Source organism: Chiloscyllium plagiosum, unplaced genomic scaffold, assembly GCF_037043375.1.
Source record: "Chiloscyllium plagiosum isolate Xiang-an unplaced genomic scaffold, Cpla_swu_hap1 HiC_scaffold_28, whole genome shotgun sequence".
Lineage (NCBI taxonomy): Eukaryota > Metazoa > Chordata > Chondrichthyes > Orectolobiformes > Hemiscylliidae > Chiloscyllium > Chiloscyllium plagiosum.
Genome location: NW_028270166.1, coordinates 27,349,601 through 27,368,576, shown reverse-complemented (window position 1 = coordinate 27,368,576; position 18,976 = coordinate 27,349,601). Strand labels below are relative to the sequence as shown.

The 18,976-nt window shown below is 36.4% G+C and overlaps 2 protein-coding genes and 3 long non-coding RNA genes across 5 annotated transcripts in view; all 5 read right to left on the bottom strand.

Annotated features, from left to right (window-relative positions):
* LOC122539219 (mucin-16-like) overlaps nucleotides 1-2,459 on the bottom strand; it is a 59,569-nt gene extending 57,110 nt beyond the window's left edge. Inside the window, exons 1-3 of the mRNA XM_087975845.1 lie at nucleotides 2,324-2,459; nucleotides 417-550; nucleotides 257-324 (exon numbers count right to left, since the gene is read on the bottom strand). Coding sequence (XP_087831971.1) covers nucleotides 257-324; nucleotides 417-550; nucleotides 2,324-2,459 — 338 coding nt within the window. The remainder of the gene's footprint in view (nucleotides 1-256; nucleotides 325-416; nucleotides 551-2,323) is intronic.
* Nucleotides 2,460-2,793: 334 nt separating this feature from the next.
* On the bottom strand, nucleotides 2,794-3,519 carry LOC148142518 (uncharacterized). The gene is made up of 3 exons (XR_015751919.1): nucleotides 3,492-3,519; nucleotides 2,924-3,057; nucleotides 2,794-2,831 (listed from the first exon to the last, which is right to left on the bottom strand). It is a non-coding gene; the product is annotated as an uncharacterized LOC148142518 (long non-coding RNA).
* Nucleotides 3,520-4,450: 931 nt separating this feature from the next.
* On the bottom strand, nucleotides 4,451-6,839 carry LOC148142517 (mucin-16-like). The gene is made up of 5 exons (XM_087975844.1): nucleotides 6,671-6,839; nucleotides 5,667-5,693; nucleotides 5,093-5,226; nucleotides 4,940-5,007; nucleotides 4,451-4,664 (listed from the first exon to the last, which is right to left on the bottom strand). Exons 1-5 carry the CDS (start codon nucleotides 6,837-6,839, stop codon nucleotides 4,451-4,453), a joined length of 612 nt encoding a protein of 203 aa, XP_087831970.1.
* A 4,233-nt stretch (nucleotides 6,840-11,072) lies between these two features.
* LOC148142516 (uncharacterized) lies at nucleotides 11,073-11,748 on the bottom strand. The gene is made up of 3 exons (XR_015751918.1): nucleotides 11,615-11,748; nucleotides 11,462-11,529; nucleotides 11,073-11,186 (listed from the first exon to the last, which is right to left on the bottom strand). It is a non-coding gene; the product is annotated as an uncharacterized LOC148142516 (long non-coding RNA).
* A 4,415-nt stretch (nucleotides 11,749-16,163) lies between these two features.
* LOC148142515 (uncharacterized) lies at nucleotides 16,164-16,889 on the bottom strand. Its single transcript, XR_015751917.1, has 3 exons — nucleotides 16,862-16,889; nucleotides 16,294-16,427; nucleotides 16,164-16,201 (listed from the first exon to the last, which is right to left on the bottom strand). It is a non-coding gene; the product is annotated as an uncharacterized LOC148142515 (long non-coding RNA).
* Between the last annotated feature and the right edge of the window lie 2,087 nt (nucleotides 16,890-18,976).

The following is an 18,976-nucleotide window of genomic DNA, read 5'->3' as shown; positions in this document are numbered from 1 at the left end:
AAGAAGATTAGCATCAAAGGGAGGAACTTTGATCCAAAGTAGTCACCATATCACCAATGGAGGGCAATGTTTAGAGGCATGTCATTTGTCAGCAAAGGAAAACTCTGTGCAAGCAACATTTCATTACACATCCATTCACTGTAATAACAACAACTTTTTCCTTCTAGATAGCAGTTAATTTCTCATTCACTGTAATCTTCAAGATTCAAGTGCAAGATCAGTGTCAATATTACGTATAAATTATAATATTTCTTACCTGAGTGATTGAAATCTGCAACTGGAGAACGTAGCATTTATGCTGCTGTTTTTGAACAGGTCATTGAGCTACAGGCAATAAAATCAAACATAATTACATTAAAAAAATGTAATGTGCAACTAAAATTTCTCTTTCAAAAAGATTTGTTGAATTATCTCACCTTGTTTGCAATCATGCCTGTCTGATTGGAAGAGTTTGATTCAATGTCTTGGAATGATGGACGACTTATAATAAATGTCAGATTGTAATCAATAAGTATGAGTTCCTCTGTTGGAGTTACAAGTGGAACAACAGCTGTGGAAAAAGAGGAAAACAGTTTATCTCACACACACAAATACACTGAGGTTGCATTGGAAGAACAAGAGCCTATTGCTGAAATAGTGACCAGATTTACGAGGAACAATGGGAGATCCCATGAAAATTGGTTTAGAGAGTTAATTATGATTCAATCTAGGCCTGCTGTATTGATGACAAGAAAGATGTCAAGTATTAGCCCTGAACTTGTGCAAGCTTACCAGCTTCTGCATAAATGCTGACAATTGCAACACACTAACTTTAAACAATACTCATTTACCGAATCAACTATAATATAAACAAGGCAAATTCAAAATAATAAGGTTTCTCTGACTGAATCATCCATTAAATCACAACGTGATCTTGGCAGAATTAAAATAAATGCGGACGGGTAAAAATATTCCAAAAAATAAAGAAAACAAGTTTCCACTCACTGGTTACAAGAAGTGCCTCATGGTAATCTGGAACAAAAAGAGCATCGTGTTGTCAGACAAGTCTATCACAATGTGTCTCATTAAATAAATGTGAATGAAATGGTGTAATACGATAAAGTAGCCAATCCGATCAATGCCCAGTCTCTGAGAAGACATTTCAGATGAATGTGAGAACGGTCAATGTAAATAACATCAAGTGAGGAATTTACAGATATTATCATAAATCTGTTATTATGCGGACACAATTATTTTGAAGTACCACATTATGTTGCCAAATTTCAAATGAGCCAAACATTTAATTGGCATGTTGTTCAAATGTAATTCTTAATCTGTAATGTTTCTTGCTACCTCCTGTGTGATGTGCAATACGTCATATCATGGTTGTTAGCAGATATTGCTCAAAATATTACAGCAGATTCCAAACAAATTGAGGACTGAGTTTAACATGTAAATAGCTTCATGTATTTTGAGTGTGGAGGTGTTAAAAGATAGTAGGAGAAAGTGAGGACTGCAATGCTTGAGATCAGAGTTGAAAATGTATTGCTGGAAAAGCGCAGCAGGTCAGGCAGCATCCAAGGAGCAGGAGAATCGACATTTCGGACATGAGCCCGATTCCTGCTGCGCTTTTACAGCAACACATTTTCAGCTGTTAAAAGATAGTGCCAAACTCAAAGAGGAACTGACTGAGAATTTAATACATTTTTCACAATAGTCCCTTTTGCCTTCTTTCTTTCAAGGGGAAAAGAAGTGGAATAAGTTTGAAAGAAATCCAACAATTTCTAAACTCAATTCCAGAATTATGATTCGGTTTGGGATGCAATACATGGTACACTCCAGTGTAAAAGGAATTTATGGTGCTGACATACTATCTGATTGTTAACAGAATACAGAGAATCTAGGCTTAATTCCACAACCTTCACAAATGCAATTTTGAGCTCCGAGAGGTGCTGCATAAATTATATTCATTGTCAGCATGGTCCAACATGGACCCTGTTCTTCTGACCAACTAATGTTAGGGAACTTAAATTGTGACTTTGCACATATTCCCTTTCATTACAAGTGGTGCTTGGTATAATGCATTAGAACTGAAAATGTGTTGCTGGAAAAGTGCAGCAGGTCAGGCAGCATCCAAGGAGCAGGAGAATCGACGTTTCTGGCATGAGCTCTTCTTCCTGACCGGCTGTGCTTTTCCAGCAACACATTTTCGGCTCTGATCTCCAGCATCTAAAGTCCTCACTTTCTCCTAGAAGATAATGCATTAGAACACTGACTACCCATTCATCAATATATAGCATGTGAGACAAACAAAGAGTAGGCCGAATATTGACTGGATACCTACCATTTACATGCAGGCTGTCTTTGTCCAATGTGTATGGCCCCAACATCGAAAGCTTGTCGGTCTTATTTTCAAACACATGATACACAAGCACTCTATCGATGTCCTGAATGGTGGAATCATTTTTGAAGGAACACATTGCCGTCACTGTGCTTCTGTCACCATCGACCATGCTGCAAAATATTGAAAGAAAATTAGCATCAAAGGGAGGAACTTTGATCCAAAGTAGCCACCATATCACCAATGGAGGGCAATGTTTAGAGGCAAATCATTTGTCAGCAAAAGAAAACTCTGTACAAGCAACATTTCATTACACATCCATTCACTGTAATAACAACAACTTTTTCCTTCTAGATAACAGTTAATTTCTCATTCACTGTAATCTTCAAGATTCAAGTGCAAGATCAGTGTCAATATTACGTATAAATTATAATATTTCTGACCTGAGTGATTGAAATCTGCAACTGGAGAACGTAGCATTTATGCTGCTGTTTTTGAACAGGTCATTGAGCTACAGGGAATAAAATCAAACATAATTACATTACAAAAAAGTAATGTGCAACTAAAATTTCTCTTTCAAAAAGATTTGTTGAATTATCTCACCTGGTTTGCAATCATGCCTGTCTGATTGGAAGAGTTTGATTCAATGTCTTGGAATGATGGACGACTTATAATAAATGTCAGATTGTAATCAATAAGTATGAGTTCCTCTGTTGGAGTTACAAGTGGAACAACAGCTGTGGAAAAAGAGGAAAACAGTTTATCTCACACACACAAATACACTGAGGATGCATTGGAAGAACAAGAGCCTATTGCTGAAATAGTGACCAGATTTACGAGGAACAATGGGAGATCCCATGAAAATTGGTTTAGAGAGTTAATTATTATTCAATCTAGGCCTGCTGTATTGATGACAAGAAAGATGTCAAGTATTGGCCCTGAACTTGTGCAAGCTTACCAGCTTCTGCATAAGTGCTGACAATTGCAACACACTAACTTTAAACAATACTCATTTACCGAATCAACTATAATATAAACAAGGCAAATTCAAAATAATAAGGTTACTCTGACTGAATCATCCATTAAATCACAACGTGATCTTGGCAGAATTGAAATAAATGCGGACGGGTAAAAATATTCCAAAACATAAAGAAAACGAGTTTCCACTCACTGGTTACAAGAAGTGCCTCATGATAATCTGGAACAAAAAGAGCATCGTGTTGTCAGACAAGTCTTTAACAATGTGTCTCATTAAATAAATGTGAATGAAAAGATGTAATACGATAAAGTAGCCAATCCGATCAATGCCCAGTCTCTGAGAAGACATTTCAGATGAATGTGAGAACGGTCAATGTAAATAACATCATGTGAGGAATTTACAGATATTATCATAAATCTGTTATTATGCGGACACAATTATTTTGAAGTACCACATTATGTTGCCAAATTTCAAATGAGCCAAACATTTAATTGGCAAGTTGTTGAAATGTAATTCTTAATCTGTAATGTTTCTTGCTACCTCCTGTGTGATGTGCAATACGTCATTTCATGGTTGTTGGCAGATATTGCTCTAAATATTACAGCACATTCCAAACAAATTGAGGACTGAGTTTAACATGTAAATAGCTTCATGTATTTTGAGTTTGCAGCTGTTAAAAGATAGTGCCAAACTCAAAGAGGAACTGACTGTGAATTTAATACATTTTTCACAATAGTCTCTTTTGCCTTCTTTCGTTCTTTCAAGGGGACAAAGAAATAGAGTAAGTTTGAAAGACTTCAAAAAATTTCTAAACTCTAATCCAGAATTATGATTCAGTTTGGGATGCAATAGATGGTACAATCCAATGTAAAAGGAATTTATGGTGCTGACATATTATCTGATTATTACACAATACAGAGAATCTAGGCTTATTCCCACAATCTCCACAAATGCTATTTTGAGCTCAGAGAGGTGTGTAAATTATATTCACAGTCAGCAAAAAGTTGCATGATCCAACATGGTCCCGGTCCTTCTGGCCAACACATGTAGGGGTATTTGAGCTGTGACTTTGCACATAATCCCTTCCATCACAAGTGGTGCTTAGTATAATGCATTGGATGCTGATTACCTATTTATCAATGCATAGCATTTCAGACAAACCAACAATTAGGCAGAATATTGACTGGATAACTACCATTTACATAGAGGCTGCCTTTGTCCAATGTGTATGACCCCAATATCGAAACATCTTCAGTCTTATTTTCAAATAAATGATACACAAGCACTCTATCGATGTTCTGAATGGCAGAATCGTTTTTGAAGGAACACATTGCCGTCACTGTGCTGCTGTCCCCATCGACCATGCTGCAAAACATTGAAAGAAGATTAGCATGACAGGCAGGAACTTTGATCTGATGTAGTCTCCACATCACCAAGATAAAAATCATCACTTCAATAGAGGACCGGTTTTACAGGCGAATCATTTGTCAGCAAAGCAAAGCTCCATGCAATGACTATTTCATTGCACATCCGTTTTATATAATAACAATGACTTCTTCCTTGTGGATAACTGTCAATACTCCATGAACAAGACTCTAGCTCAAGATCATTCTAAGTATTGCAAACGCAATATTTCTCACCTGAGTGATTGAAATCTGCAACTGGAGAACGTAGCATTGAAGCTGCTGTTTTTGAATAGTTCTTCGAGCTACACGGAAAGAAAACAAAACATTAGGTAGAGCGTCGAAAGAAGTCTGGAACTATAATTTCTTCTTCAAATAGAATGATCTCACCTCATTTACAATCTTGCCTGTCTGTTTGGAAGAGTTTGAGTCAATGTCTTGGAATGATGGACTACTTATAATAAATGTCACATTGTAGTCAGTAAACTTTGGTTCCTCTGTTGGAGTAACAAGTGGAATTGCAGCTGTGGAAAAAGAGAAAAATAGTCTATCCCACACAAGAAACAAATTGAGAATATATTGGAAGAGTGAGAGTCTGTTGATGAAATATTGGACAGATTAAGTGAACAAGATCCATGAGAGATTCCATAAAAATTGAATTCAACAGTTAATGCTTATTTAACCCAAATCGGTTGCCTTAATGTAAAGAAAGATATCAAGCCTTCTCCCTGAATTCATTGAAACTAACCAGCTACCTCTTCAGTGCTGTCAATATCAACACACTGACTTCAACAGTAGGACTTTACCTATTCATCTCCAGGTTAATGTGTATTAAGGTCAAAATAATCTGATGATACACCTGATGAACCATTCATTAGACCACAACATCTACTTCGTAAACAGAAAAAGAAAAATTTGCACAAGCAGAAAATCTTTCTGAGCAAGTTGAAATGTATTTACTCACTGGTCAGAAGTTGTGCCTCATGGTAATCTGATAACAATAGAAAGTCACAAGGTTAGCATAATGTATCTCGCTAATTAAACGTGTAACAACTGAACTAACACTGAGAGAACAACCAATCGGATCAATGACAATGACTCCAGGAACAGCTTTAAGATGAAACTAAGAAATGTCAGGTGCCATTAACATCGCTGAGGAGGCTTGTGGACCTTTTTTTGGAAATGTTTATTTGTTCAATGTTGGGAACACATTTAATTTCAACTCAAAGAGCTGAATGTTTCATTAGCATGTTGTTGATCAGTGATTATTGATTTATAATATTCCCTAATATCATCAGTCTGATGTCTGCTCTCAATTATATCAGATCTTTGAGAAGATATTCCTTTAAATGTTATGTCAAAATTAAAAGCAGATTGTGGACTAGGGATACATAAAGCAAAAATCATCATTTATTTTGTGTTGGCAAACATTAAAAGATAGCGGCAAATGTCGAAGAGGATCTGTCTGGGAATATAATACATTTTTCAGAATACTCTCTTTTGCCTTCTTTCTTTCAAGTGGTCAAAGGAATAAAGTTAGTTGTCAGAGCCTCTTTTGGAAGAGTTCAAAAAATTTCTAAACTCAATTCCAGAGCTCTGATTCAGTCTGTGATGTAATAGATAGTACAAACCAGTGCAAAAAGAAATTATGGTGCTGACATACTGCCAAATTATGTGCTCAATTCAGAGAATCTAGACTTAATCCCACAAACTGCATGAATGGAATTTTGAGCTCAGTGAGATATTATGCAAATTATATTCTTTGTCACCAAAAACATTGCTTGGTACAACATGGACTCTGTTCTTCTGATTAACTAATGTTAGGGGATTTGTATTGTGACTTTGCACCTGTTCCCTTCCATTGCAAGTGGTGCTTGGGAAAATGCATTAGAACACTGTCTGCCTATTCATCAATACATAGCATGTGAGATTAACAAATAGAAGGCCGAATATTGACTGGATACCTACCATTTACATAGAGGCTGTCTTTGTCCAATGTGTATGTCCCCAACTTCGAAATGTCTTTCGTTTGATTTTCAAACACATGATACACAAGCACTCTATTGATGTCCTGAATGGTCGAATCGTTTTTGAAGGAACACATTGCCGTCACTGTGCTGCTGTCCCCATCGACCATGCTGCAAAACATTGAAAGAAGATTAGCATGACAGGCAGGAACTTTGATCTGATGTAGTCTCCACATCACCAAGATAAAAATCATCACTTCAATAGAGGACCGGTTTTACAGGCGAATCATTTGTCAGCACAGCAAAGCTCCATGCAATGACTATTTCATTGCACATCCGTTTTATATAATAACAAGGACTTCTTCCTTCTGGATAACTGTCAATACTCCATGAGCAAGACTCTAGCTCAAGATCATTCTAAATATTGCAAACGCAATATTTCTCACCTGAGTGATTGAAATCTGCAACTGGAGAACGTAGCATTGAAGCTGCTGTTTTTGAATAGTTCTTCGAGCTACACGGAAAGAAAACAAAACATTAGGTAAAGCGACGAAAGAAGTCTGGAACTATAATTTCTTCTTCAAATAGAATGATCTCACCTCATTTACAATCTTGCCTGTCTGTTTGGAAGAGTTTGAGTCAATGTCTTGGAATGATGGACTACTTATAATAAATGTCACATTGTAGTCAGTAAACTTTGGTTCCTCTGTTGGAGTAACAAGTGGAATTGCAGCTGTGGAAAAAGAGAAAAATAGTCTATCCCACACAAGAAACAAATTGAGAATATATTGGAAGAGTGAGAGTCTGTTGATGAAATATTGGACAGATTAAGTGAACAAGATCCATGAGAGATTCCATAAAAATTGAATTCAACAGTTAATGCTTATTTAACCCAAATCGGTTGCCTTAATGTAAAGAAAGATAACAAGCCTTCTCCCTGAATTCATTGAAACTAACCAGCTACCTCTTCAGTGCTGTCAATATCAACACACTGACATCAACCAGTAGGACTTTACCTATTCATCTCCAGGTTAATGTGTATTAAGGTCAAAATAATCTGATGATACACCTGATGAACCATTCATTAGACCACAACATCTACTTCGTAAATAGAAAAAGAAAAATTTGCACAAGCAGAAAATCTTTCTGAGCAAGTTGAAATGTATTTACTCACTGGTCAGAAGTTGTGCCTCATGGTAATCTGGTAACAATAGAAAGTCACAAGGTTAGCATAATGTATCTCGCTAATTAAACGTGTAACAACTGAACTAACACTGAGAGAACAACCAATCGGATCAATGACAATGACTCCAGGAACAGCTTTAAGATGAAACTAAGAAATGTCAGGTGCCATTAACATCGCTGAGGAGGCTTGTGGACCTTTTTTTGGAAATGTTTATTTGTTCAATGTTGGGAACACATTTAATTTCAACTCAAAGAGCTGAATGTTTCATTAGCATGTTGTTGATCAGTGATGATAATAACTTATAATGTTCTCTAATATCATCAGTCTGAAATGTACACTAAATTATATCAGATCTTTGAGAAGATATTCCGGTAAATGTAATTTCAAAATTGCAAGCAAATTGTGGACGAGGGATATGTATAGCAAAAATCATCATTTATTGTGTGTCGGCAAACATTAAAAGATAGTGGCAAAAGTCGAAGAGGAACTGTCTGAGAATATTATATATTTTTCAGTTATGTTTTGTCTTCTTTCTTTCAAGAGGACAAAGAAATACAGTACGTTGTGTGAGCCTCTTTTGGAAGAGTTCAAAAAATTTCTAAACTCAATCCCAGAGCTCTGATTCATTGTGTGATGTAATAGATGGTACAATCCTGTGCCAAAAGAATTTCTGGTGCTGACATACTACCAGATTATTAGCACAATGCAGAGAATCTAGTCTTAATCCCGCAATCTGCATAAATGCAATTTTGAGCACACTGAGGTATTACATATGTTATATTCTTTGTCACCAAAAACATTGCATGGTCCAACACAGACTCTGTCTTTCTGATCAACTCATGGTAGAGGATTTGAATTGTGACTTTGGACCAGTTCCCTTCCATTGCAAGTGGTGCTTGGGATAATGCATTAGAACACTGAATACCCATTTGTCAATACATAGCATGTGAGACAAACAAAGAGTAGTCTGAATATTGACTGGATACCTACCATTTACATGCAGGCTGTCTTTGTCCAATGTGTATGGCCCCAACATCGATAAATTGTCGGTCTTATTTTCAAACACATGATACACAAGCACTCTATCGATGTTCTGAATGGTGGAATCATTTTTGAAGGAACACATTGCCGTCACTGTGCTTCTGTCACCATCGACCATGCTGCAAAATATTGAAAGAAGATTAGCATCAAAGGGAGGAACTTTGATCCAAAGTAGTCACCATATCACCAATGGAGGGCAATGTTTAGAGGCAACTCATTTGTCAGCAAAGGAAAACTCTGTGCAAGCAACATTTCATTACACATCCATTCACTGTAATAACAACAACTTTTTCCTTCTAGATAACAGTTAATTTCTCATTCACTGTAATCTTCAAGATTCAAGTGCAAGATCAGTGTCAATATTACATATAAATTATAATATTTCTTACCTGAGTGATTGAAATCTGCAACTGGAGAACGTAGCATTTATGCTGCTGTTTTTGAACAGGTCATTGAGCTACAGGCAATAAAATCAAACATAATTACATTAAAAAAAAGTAATGTGCAACTAAAATTTCTCTTTCAAAAAGATTTGTTGAATAATCTCACCTGGTTTGCAATCATGCCTGTCTGATTGGAAGAGTTTGATTCAATGTCTTGGAATGATGGACGACTTATAATAAATGTCAGATTGTAATCAATAAGTATGAGTTCCTCTGTTGGAGTTACAAGTGGAACAACAGCTGTGGAAAAAGAGGAAAACAGTTTATCTCACCCACACAAATACACTGAGGATGCATTGGAAGAACAAGAGCCTATTGCTGAAATAGTGACCAGATTTACGAGGAACAATGGGAGATCCCATGAAAATTGGTTTAGAGAGTTAATTATGATTCAATCTAGGCCTGCTGTATTGATGACAAGAAAGATGTCAAGTATTAGCCTTGAACTTGTGCAAGCTTACCAGCTTCTGCATAAATGCTGACAATTGCAACACACTAACTTTAAACAATACTCATTTACCGAATCAACTATAATATAAACAAGGCAAATTCAAAATAATAAGGTTACTCTGACTGAATCATCCATTAAATCACAACGTGATCTTGGCAGAATTGAAATAAATGCGGACGGGTAAAAATATTCCAAAAAATAAAGAAAATGAGATTCCACTCACTGGTTACAAGAAGTGCCTCATGGTAATCTGGAACAAAAAGAGCATCGTGTTGTCAGACAAGTCTTTCACAATGTGTCTCATTAAATAAATGTGAATGAAAAGATGTAATACGATAAAGTAGCCAATCCGATCAATGCCCAGTCTCTGAGAAGACATTTCAGATGAATGTGAGAACGGTCAATGTAAATAACATCAAGTGAGGAATTTACAGATATTATCATAAATCTGTTATTTTGGGGACACAATTATTTTGAAGTACCACATTATGTTGCCAAATTTCAAATGAGCCAAACATTTAATTGGCAAGTTGTTGAAATGTAATTCTTAATCTGTAATGTTTCTTGCTACCTCCTGTGTGATGTGCAATACGTCATTTCATGGTTGTTGGCAGATATTGCTCTAAATATTACAGCACATTCCAAACAAATTGAGGACTGAGTTTAACATGTAAATAGCTTCATGTATTTTGAGTTTGCAGCTGTTAAAAGATAGTGCCAAACTCAAAGAGGAACTGACTGTGAATTTAATACATTTTTCACAATAGTCTCTTTTGCCTTCTTTCGTTCTTTCAAGGGGACAAAGAAATAGAGTAAGTTTGAAAGACTTCAAAAAATTTCTAAACTCTATTCCAGAATTATGATTCAGTTTGGGATGCAATAGATGGTACAATCCAATGTAAAAGGAATTTATGGTGCTGACATATTATCTGATTATTACACAATACAGAGAATCTCGGCTTATTCCCACAATCTCCACAAATGCTATTTTGAGCTCAGAGAGGTGTGTAAATTATATTCACAGTCAGCAAAAAGTTGCATGGTCCAACATGGTCCCGGTCCTTCTGGCCAACACATGTAGGGGTATTTGAGCTGTGACTTTGCACATAATCCCTTCCATCACAAGTGGTGCTTGGTATAATGCATTGGATGCTGATTACCTATTTATCAATGCATAGCATTTCAGACAAACCAACAATTAGGCAGAATATTGACTGGATAACTACCATTTACATAGAGGCTGCCTTTGTCCAATGTGTATGGCCCCAATATCGAAACATCTTCAGTCTTATTTTCAAATAAATGATACACAAGCACTCTATCGATGTTCTGAATGGCAGAATCGTTTTTGAAGGAACACATTGCCGTCACTGTGCTGCTGTCCCCATCGACCATGCTGCAAAACATTGAAAGAAGATTAGCATGACAGGCAGGAACTTTGATCTGATATAGTCTCCACATCACCAAGATAAAAATCATCACTTCAATAGAGGACCGGTTTTACAGGCGAATCATTTGTCAGCACAGCAAAGCTCCATGCAATGACTATTTCATTGCACATCCGTTTTATATAATAACAATGACTTCTTCCTTGTGGATAACTGTCAATACTCCATGAGCAAGACGCTAGCTCAAGATCATTCTAAGTATTGCAAACGCAATATTTCTCACCTGAGTGATTGAAATCTGCAACTGGAGAACGTAGCATTGAAGCTGCTGTTTTTGAATAGTTCTTCGAGCTACACGGAAAGAAAACAAAACATTAGGTAAAGCGACGAAAGAAGTCTGGAACTATAATTTCTTCTTCAAATAGAATGATCTCACCTCATTTACAATCTTGCCTGTCTGTTTGGAAGAGTTTGAGTCAATGTCTTGGAATGATGGACTACTTATAATAAATGTCACATTGTAGTCAGTAAACTTTGGTTCCTCTGTTGGAGTAACAAGTGGAATTGCAGCTGTGGAAAAAGAGAAAAATAGTCTATCCCACACAAGAAACAAATTGAGTATATATTGGAAGAGTGAGAGTCTGTTGATGAAATATTGGACAGATTAAGTGGACAAGATCCACGAGAGATTCCATAAAAATTGAATTCAACAGTTAATGCTTATTTAACCCAAATCGGTTGCCTTAATGTAAAGAAAGATATCAAGCTTTCTCCCTGAATTCATTGAAACTAACCAGCTACCTCTTCAGTGCTGTCAATATCAACACACTGACTTCAACAGTAGGACTTTACCTATTCATCTCCAGGTTAATGTGTATTAAGGTCAAAATAATCTGATGATACACCTGATGAACTATTCATTAGACCACAACATCTACTTCGTAAACAGAAAAAGAAAAATTTGCACAAGCAGAAAATCTTTCTGAGCAAGTTGAAATGTATTTACTCACTGGTCAGAAGTTGTGCCTCATGGTAATCTGGTAACAATAGAAAGTCACAAGGTTAGCATAATGTATCTCGCTAATTAAACGTGTAACAACTGAACTAACACTGAGAGAACAACCAATCGGATCAATGACAATGACTCCAGGAACGGCTTTAAGATGAAACTAAGAAATGTCAGGTGCCATTAACATCACTGAGGAGGCTTGTGGACCTTTTTTTGGAAATGTTTATTTGTTCAGTGTTGGGAACACGTTTAATTTCAACTCAAAGAGCTGAATGTTTCATTAGCATGTTGTTGATCAGTGATTATTAACTTATAATGTTCTCTAATATCATCAGTCTGAAATGTACACTAAATTATATCAGATCTTTGAGAAGATATTCCGGTAAATGTTATTTCAAAATTGCAAGCAAATTGTGGACGAGGGATATGTATAGCAAAAATCATCATTTATTGTGTGTCGGCAAACATTAAAAGATAGTGGCAAAAGTCGAAGAGGAACTGTCTGAGAATATTATTTTTTTCAGATATGTTTTGTCTTCTTTCTTTCAAGAGGACAAAGAAATACAGTACGTTGTGTGAGCCTCTTTTGGAAGAGTTCAAAATATTTCTAAACTCAATCCCAGAGCTCTGATTCATTGTGTGATGCAATAGATGGTACAATCCTGTGCCAAAAGAATTTCTGGTGCTGACATACTGCCAGATTATTAGCACAATGCAGAGAATCTAGTCTTAATCCCGCAATCTGCATAAATGCAATTTTGAGCACACTGAGGTATTACATATGTTATATTCTTTGTCACCAAAAACATTGCATGGTCCAACACAGACTCTGTCTTTCTGATCAACTCATGGTAGAGGATTTGAATTGTGACTTTGGACCAGTTCCCTTCCATTGCAAGTGGTGCTTGGGATAATGCATTAGAACACTGACTACCCATTTGTCAATACATAGCATGTGAGACAAACAAAGAGTAGTCTGAATATTGACTGGATACCTACCATTTACATGCAGGCTGTCTTTGTCCAATGTGAATGGCCCCAACATCGATAAATCGTCGGTCTTATTTTCAAATACATGATACACAAGCACTCTATCGATGTTCTGAATGGTGGAATCATTTTTGAAGGAACACATTGCCGTCACTGTGCTTCTGTCACCATCGACCATGCTGCAAAATATTGAAAGAAGATTAGCATCAAAGGGAGGAACTTTGATCCAAAGTAGTTACCATATCACCAATGGAGGGCAATGTTTAGAGGCATGTCATTTGTCAGCAAAGGAAAACTCTGTGCAAGCAACATTTCATTACACATCCATTCACTGTAATAACAACAACTTTTTCCTTCTAGATAGCAGTTAATTTCTCATTCACTGTAATCTTCAAGATTCAAGTGCAAGATCAGTGTCAATATTACGTATAAATTATAATATTTCTTACCTGAGTGATTGAAATCTGCAACTGGAGAACGTAGCATTTATGCTGCTGTTTTTGAACAGGTCATTGAGCTACAGGCAATAAAATCAAACATAATTACATTAAAAAAATGTAATGTGCAACTAAAATTTCTCTTTCAAAAAGATTTGTTGAATTATCTCACCTTGTTTGCAATCATGCCTGTCTGATTGGAAGAGTTTGATTCAATGTCTTGGAATGATGGACGACTTATAATAAATGTCAGATTGTAATCAATAAGTATGAGTTCCTCTGTTGGAGTTACAAGTGGAACAACAGCTGTGGAAAAAGAGGAAAACAGTTTATCTCACACACACAAATACACTGAGGTTGCATTGGAAGAACAAGAGCCTATTGCTGAAATAGTGACCAGATTTACGAGGAACAATGGGAGATCCCATGAAAATTGGTTTAGAGAGTTAATTATGATTCAATCTAGGCCTGCTGTATTGATGACAAGAAAGATGTCAAGTATTAGCCCTGAACTTGTGCAAGCTTACCAGCTTCTGCATAAATGCTGACAATTGCAACACACTAACTTTAAACAATACTCATTTACCGAATCAACTATAATATAAACAAGGCAAATTCAAAATAATAAGGTTTCTCTGACTGAATCATCCATTAAATCACAACGTGATCTTGGCAGAATTAAAATAAATGCGGACGGGTAAAAATATTCCAAAAAATAAAGAAAACAAGTTTCCACTCACTGGTTACAAGAAGTGCCTCATGGTAATCTGGAACAAAAAGAGCATCGTGTTGTCAGACAAGTCTATCACAATGTGTCTCATTAAATAAATGTGAATGAAATGGTGTAATACGATAAAGTAGCGAATCCGATCAATGCCCAGTCTCTGAGAAGACATTTCAGATGAATGTGAGAACGGTCAATGTAAATAACATCAAGTGAGGAATTTACAGATATTATCATAAATCTGTTATTATGCGGACACAATTATTTTGAAGTACCACATTATGTTGCCAAATTTCAAATGAGCCAAACATTTAATTGGCATGTTGTTCAAATGTAATTCTTAATCTGTAATGTTTCTTGCTACCTCCTGTGTGATGTGCAATACGTCATATCATGGTTGTTAGCAGATATTGCTCAAAATATTACAGCAGATTCCAAACAAATTGAGGACTGAGTTTAACATGTAAATAGCTTCATGTATTTTGAGTGTGGAGGTGTTAAAAGATAGTAGGAGAAAGTGAGGACTGCAATGCTTGAGATCAGAGTTGAAAATGTATTGCTGGAAAAGCGCAGCAGGTCAGGCAGCATCCAAGGAGCAGGAGAATCGACATTTCGGACATGAGCCCGATTCCTGCTGCGCTTTTACAGCAACACATTTTCAGCTGTTAAAAGATAGTGCCAAACTCAAAGAGGAACTGACTGAGAATTTAATACATTTTTCACAATAGTCCCTTTTGCCTTCTTTCTTTCAAGGGGAAAAGAAGTGGAATAAGTTTGAAAGAAATCCAACAATTTCTAAACTCAATTCCAGAATTATGATTCGGTTTGGGATGCAATACATGGTACACTCCAGTGTAAAAGGAATTTATGGTGCTGACATACTATCTGATTGTTAACAGAATACAGAGAATCTAGGCTTAATTCCACAACCTTCACAAATGCAATTTTGAGCTCCGAGAGGTGCTGCATAAATTATATTCATTGTCAGCATGGTCCAACATGGACCCTGTTCTTCTGACCAACTAATGTTAGGGAACTTAAATTGTGACTTTGCACATATTCCCTTTCATTACAAGTGGTGCTTGGTATAATGCATTAGAACTGAAAATGTGTTGCTGGAAAAGTGCAGCAGGTCAGGCAGCATCCAAGGAGCAGGAGAATCGACGTTTCTGGCATGAGCTCTTCTTCCTGACCGGCTGTGCTTTTCCAGCAACACATTTTCGGCTCTGATCTCCAGCATCTAAAGTCCTCACTTTCTCCTAGAAGATAATGCATTAGAACACTGACTACCCATTCATCAATATATAGCATGTGAGACAAACAAAGAGTAGGCCGAATATTGACTGGATACCTACCATTTACATGCAGGCTGTCTTTGTCCAATGTGTATGGCCCCAACATCGAAAGCTTGTCGGTCTTATTTTCAAACACATGATACACAAGCACTCTATCGATGTCCTGAATGGTGGAATCATTTTTGAAGGAACACATTGCCGTCACTGTGCTTCTGTCACCATCGACCATGCTGCAAAATATTGAAAGAAAATTAGCATCAAATGGAGGAACTTTGATCCAAAGTAGTCACCATATCACCAATGGAGGGCAATGTTTAGAGGCAAATCATTTGTCAGCAAAAGAAAACTCTGTACAAGCAACATTTCATTACACATCAATTCACTGTAATAACAACAACTTTTTCCTTCTAGATAACAGTTAATTTCTCATTCACTGTAATCTTCAAGATTCAAGTGCAAGATCAGTGTCAATATTACGTATAAATTATAATATTTCTGACCTGAGTGATTGAAATCTGCAACTGGAGAACGTAGCATTTATGCTGCTGTTTTTGAACAGGTCATTGAGCTACAGGGAATAAAATCAAACATAATTACATTACAAAAAAGTAATGTGCAACTAAAATTTCTCTTTCAAAAAGATTTGTTGAATTATCTCACCTGGTTTGCAATCATGCCTGTCTGATTGGAAGAGTTTGATTCAATGTCTTGGAATGATGGACGACTTATAATAAATGTCAGATTGTAATCAATAAGTATGAGTTCCTCTGTTGGAGTTACAAGTGGAACAACAGCTGTGGAAAAAGAGGAAAACAGTTTATCTCACACACACAAATACACTGAGGATGCATTGGAAGAACAAGAGCCTATTGCTGAAATAGTGACCAGATTTACGAGGAACAATGGGAGATCCCATGAAAATTGGTTTAGAGAGTTAATTATTATTCAATCTAGGCCTGCTGTATTGATGACAAGAAAGATGTCAAGTATTAGCCTTGAACTTGTGCAAGCTTACCAGCTTCTGCATAAGTGCTGACAATTGCAACACACTAACTTTAAACAATACTCATTTACCCAATCAACTATAATATAAACAAGGCAAATTCAAAATAATAAGGTTACTCTGACTGAATCATCCATTAAATCACAACGTGATCTTGGCAGAATTGAAATAAATGCGGACGGGTAAAAATATTCCAAAACATAAAGAAAACGAGTTTCCACTCACTGGTTACAAGAAGTGCCTCATGATAATCTGGAACAAAAAGAGCATCGTGTTGTCAGACAAGTCTTTAACAATGTGTCTCATTAAATAAATGTGAATGAAAAGATGTAATACGATAAAGTAGCCAATCCGATCAATGCCCAGTCTCTGAGAAGACATTTCAGATGAATGTGAGAACGGTCAATGTAAATAACATCATGTGAGGAATTTACAGATATTATCATAAATCTGTTATTATGCGGACACAATTATTTTGAAGTACCACATTATGTTGCCAAATTTCAAATGAGCCAAACATTTAATTGGCAAGTTGTTGAAATGTAATTCTTAATCTGTAATGTTTCTTGCTACCTCCTGTGTGATGTGCAATACGTCATTTCATGGTTGTTGGCAGATATTGCTCTAAATATTACAGCACATTCCAAACAAATTGAGGACTGAGTTTAACATGTAAATAGCTTCATGTATTTTGAGTTTGCAGCTGTTAAAAGATAGTGCCAAACTCAAAGAGGAACTGACTGTGAATTTAATACATTTTTCACAATAGTCTCTTTTGCCTTCTTTCGTTCTTTCAAGGGGACAAAGAAATAGAGTAAGTTTGAAAGACTTCAAAAAATTTCTAAACTCTAATCCAGAATTATGATTCAGTTTGGGATGCAATAGATGGTACAATCCAATGTAAAAGGAATTTATGGTGCTGACATATTATCTGATTATTACACAATACAGAGAATCTAGGCTTATTCCCACAATCTCCACAAATGCTATTTTGAGCTCAGAGAGGTGTGTAAATTATATTTACAGTCAGCAAAAAGTTGCATGGTCCAACATGGTCCCGGTCCTTCTGGCCAACACATGTAGGGGTATTTGAGCTGTGACTTTGCACATAATCCCTTCCATCACAAGTGGTGCTTAGTATAATGCATTGGATGCTGATTACCTATTTATCAATGCATAGCATTTCAGACAAACCAACAATTAGGCAGAATATTGACTGGATAACTACCATTTACATAGAGGCTGCCTTTGTCCAATGTGTATGACCCCAATATCGAAACATCTTCAGTCTTATTTTCAAATAAATGATACACAAGCACTCTATCGATGTTCTGAATGGCAGAATCGTTTTTGAAGGAACACATTGCCGTCACTGTGCTGCTGTCCCCATCGACCATGCTGCAAAACATTGAAAGAAGATTAGCATGACAGGCAGGAACTTTGATCTGATATAGTCTCCACATCACCAAGATAAAAATCATCACTTCAATAGAGGACCGGTTTTACAGGCGAATCATTTGTCAGCAAAGCAAAGCTCCATGCAATGACTATTTCATTGCACATCCGTTTTATATAATAACAATGACTTCTTCCTTGTGGATAACTGTCAATACTCCATGAACAAGACTCTAGCTCAAGATCATTCTAAGTATTGCAAACGCAATATTTCTCACCTGAGTGATTGAAATCTGCAACTGGAGAACGTAGCATTGAAGCTGCTGTTTTTGAATAGTTCTTCGAGCTACACGGAAAGAAAACAAAACATTAGGTAAAGCGTCGAAAGAAGTCTGGAACTATAATTTCTTCTTCAAATAGAATGATCTCACCTCATTTACAATCTTGCCTGTCTGTTTGGAAGAGTTTGAGTCAATGTCTTGGAATGATGGACGACTTATAATAAATGTCAGATTGTAATCAATAAGTATGAGTTCCTCTGTTGGAGTTACAAGTGGAACAACAGCTGTGGAAAAAGAGGAAAACAGTTTATCTCACACACACAAATACACTGAGGATGCATTGGAAGAACAAGAGCCTATTGCTGAAATAGTGACCAGATTTACGAGGAACAATGGGAGATCCCATGAAAATTGGTTTAGAGAGTTAATTATTATTCAATCTAGGCCTGCTGTATTGATGACAAGAAAGATGTCAAGTATTGGCCCTGAACTTGTGCAAGCTTACCAGCTTCTGCATAAGTGCTGACAATTGCAACACACTAACTTTAAACAATACTCATTTACCCAATCAACTATAATATAAACAAGGCAAATTCAAAATAATAAGGTTACTCTGACTGAATCATCCATTAAATCACAACGTGATCTTGGCAGAATTGAAATA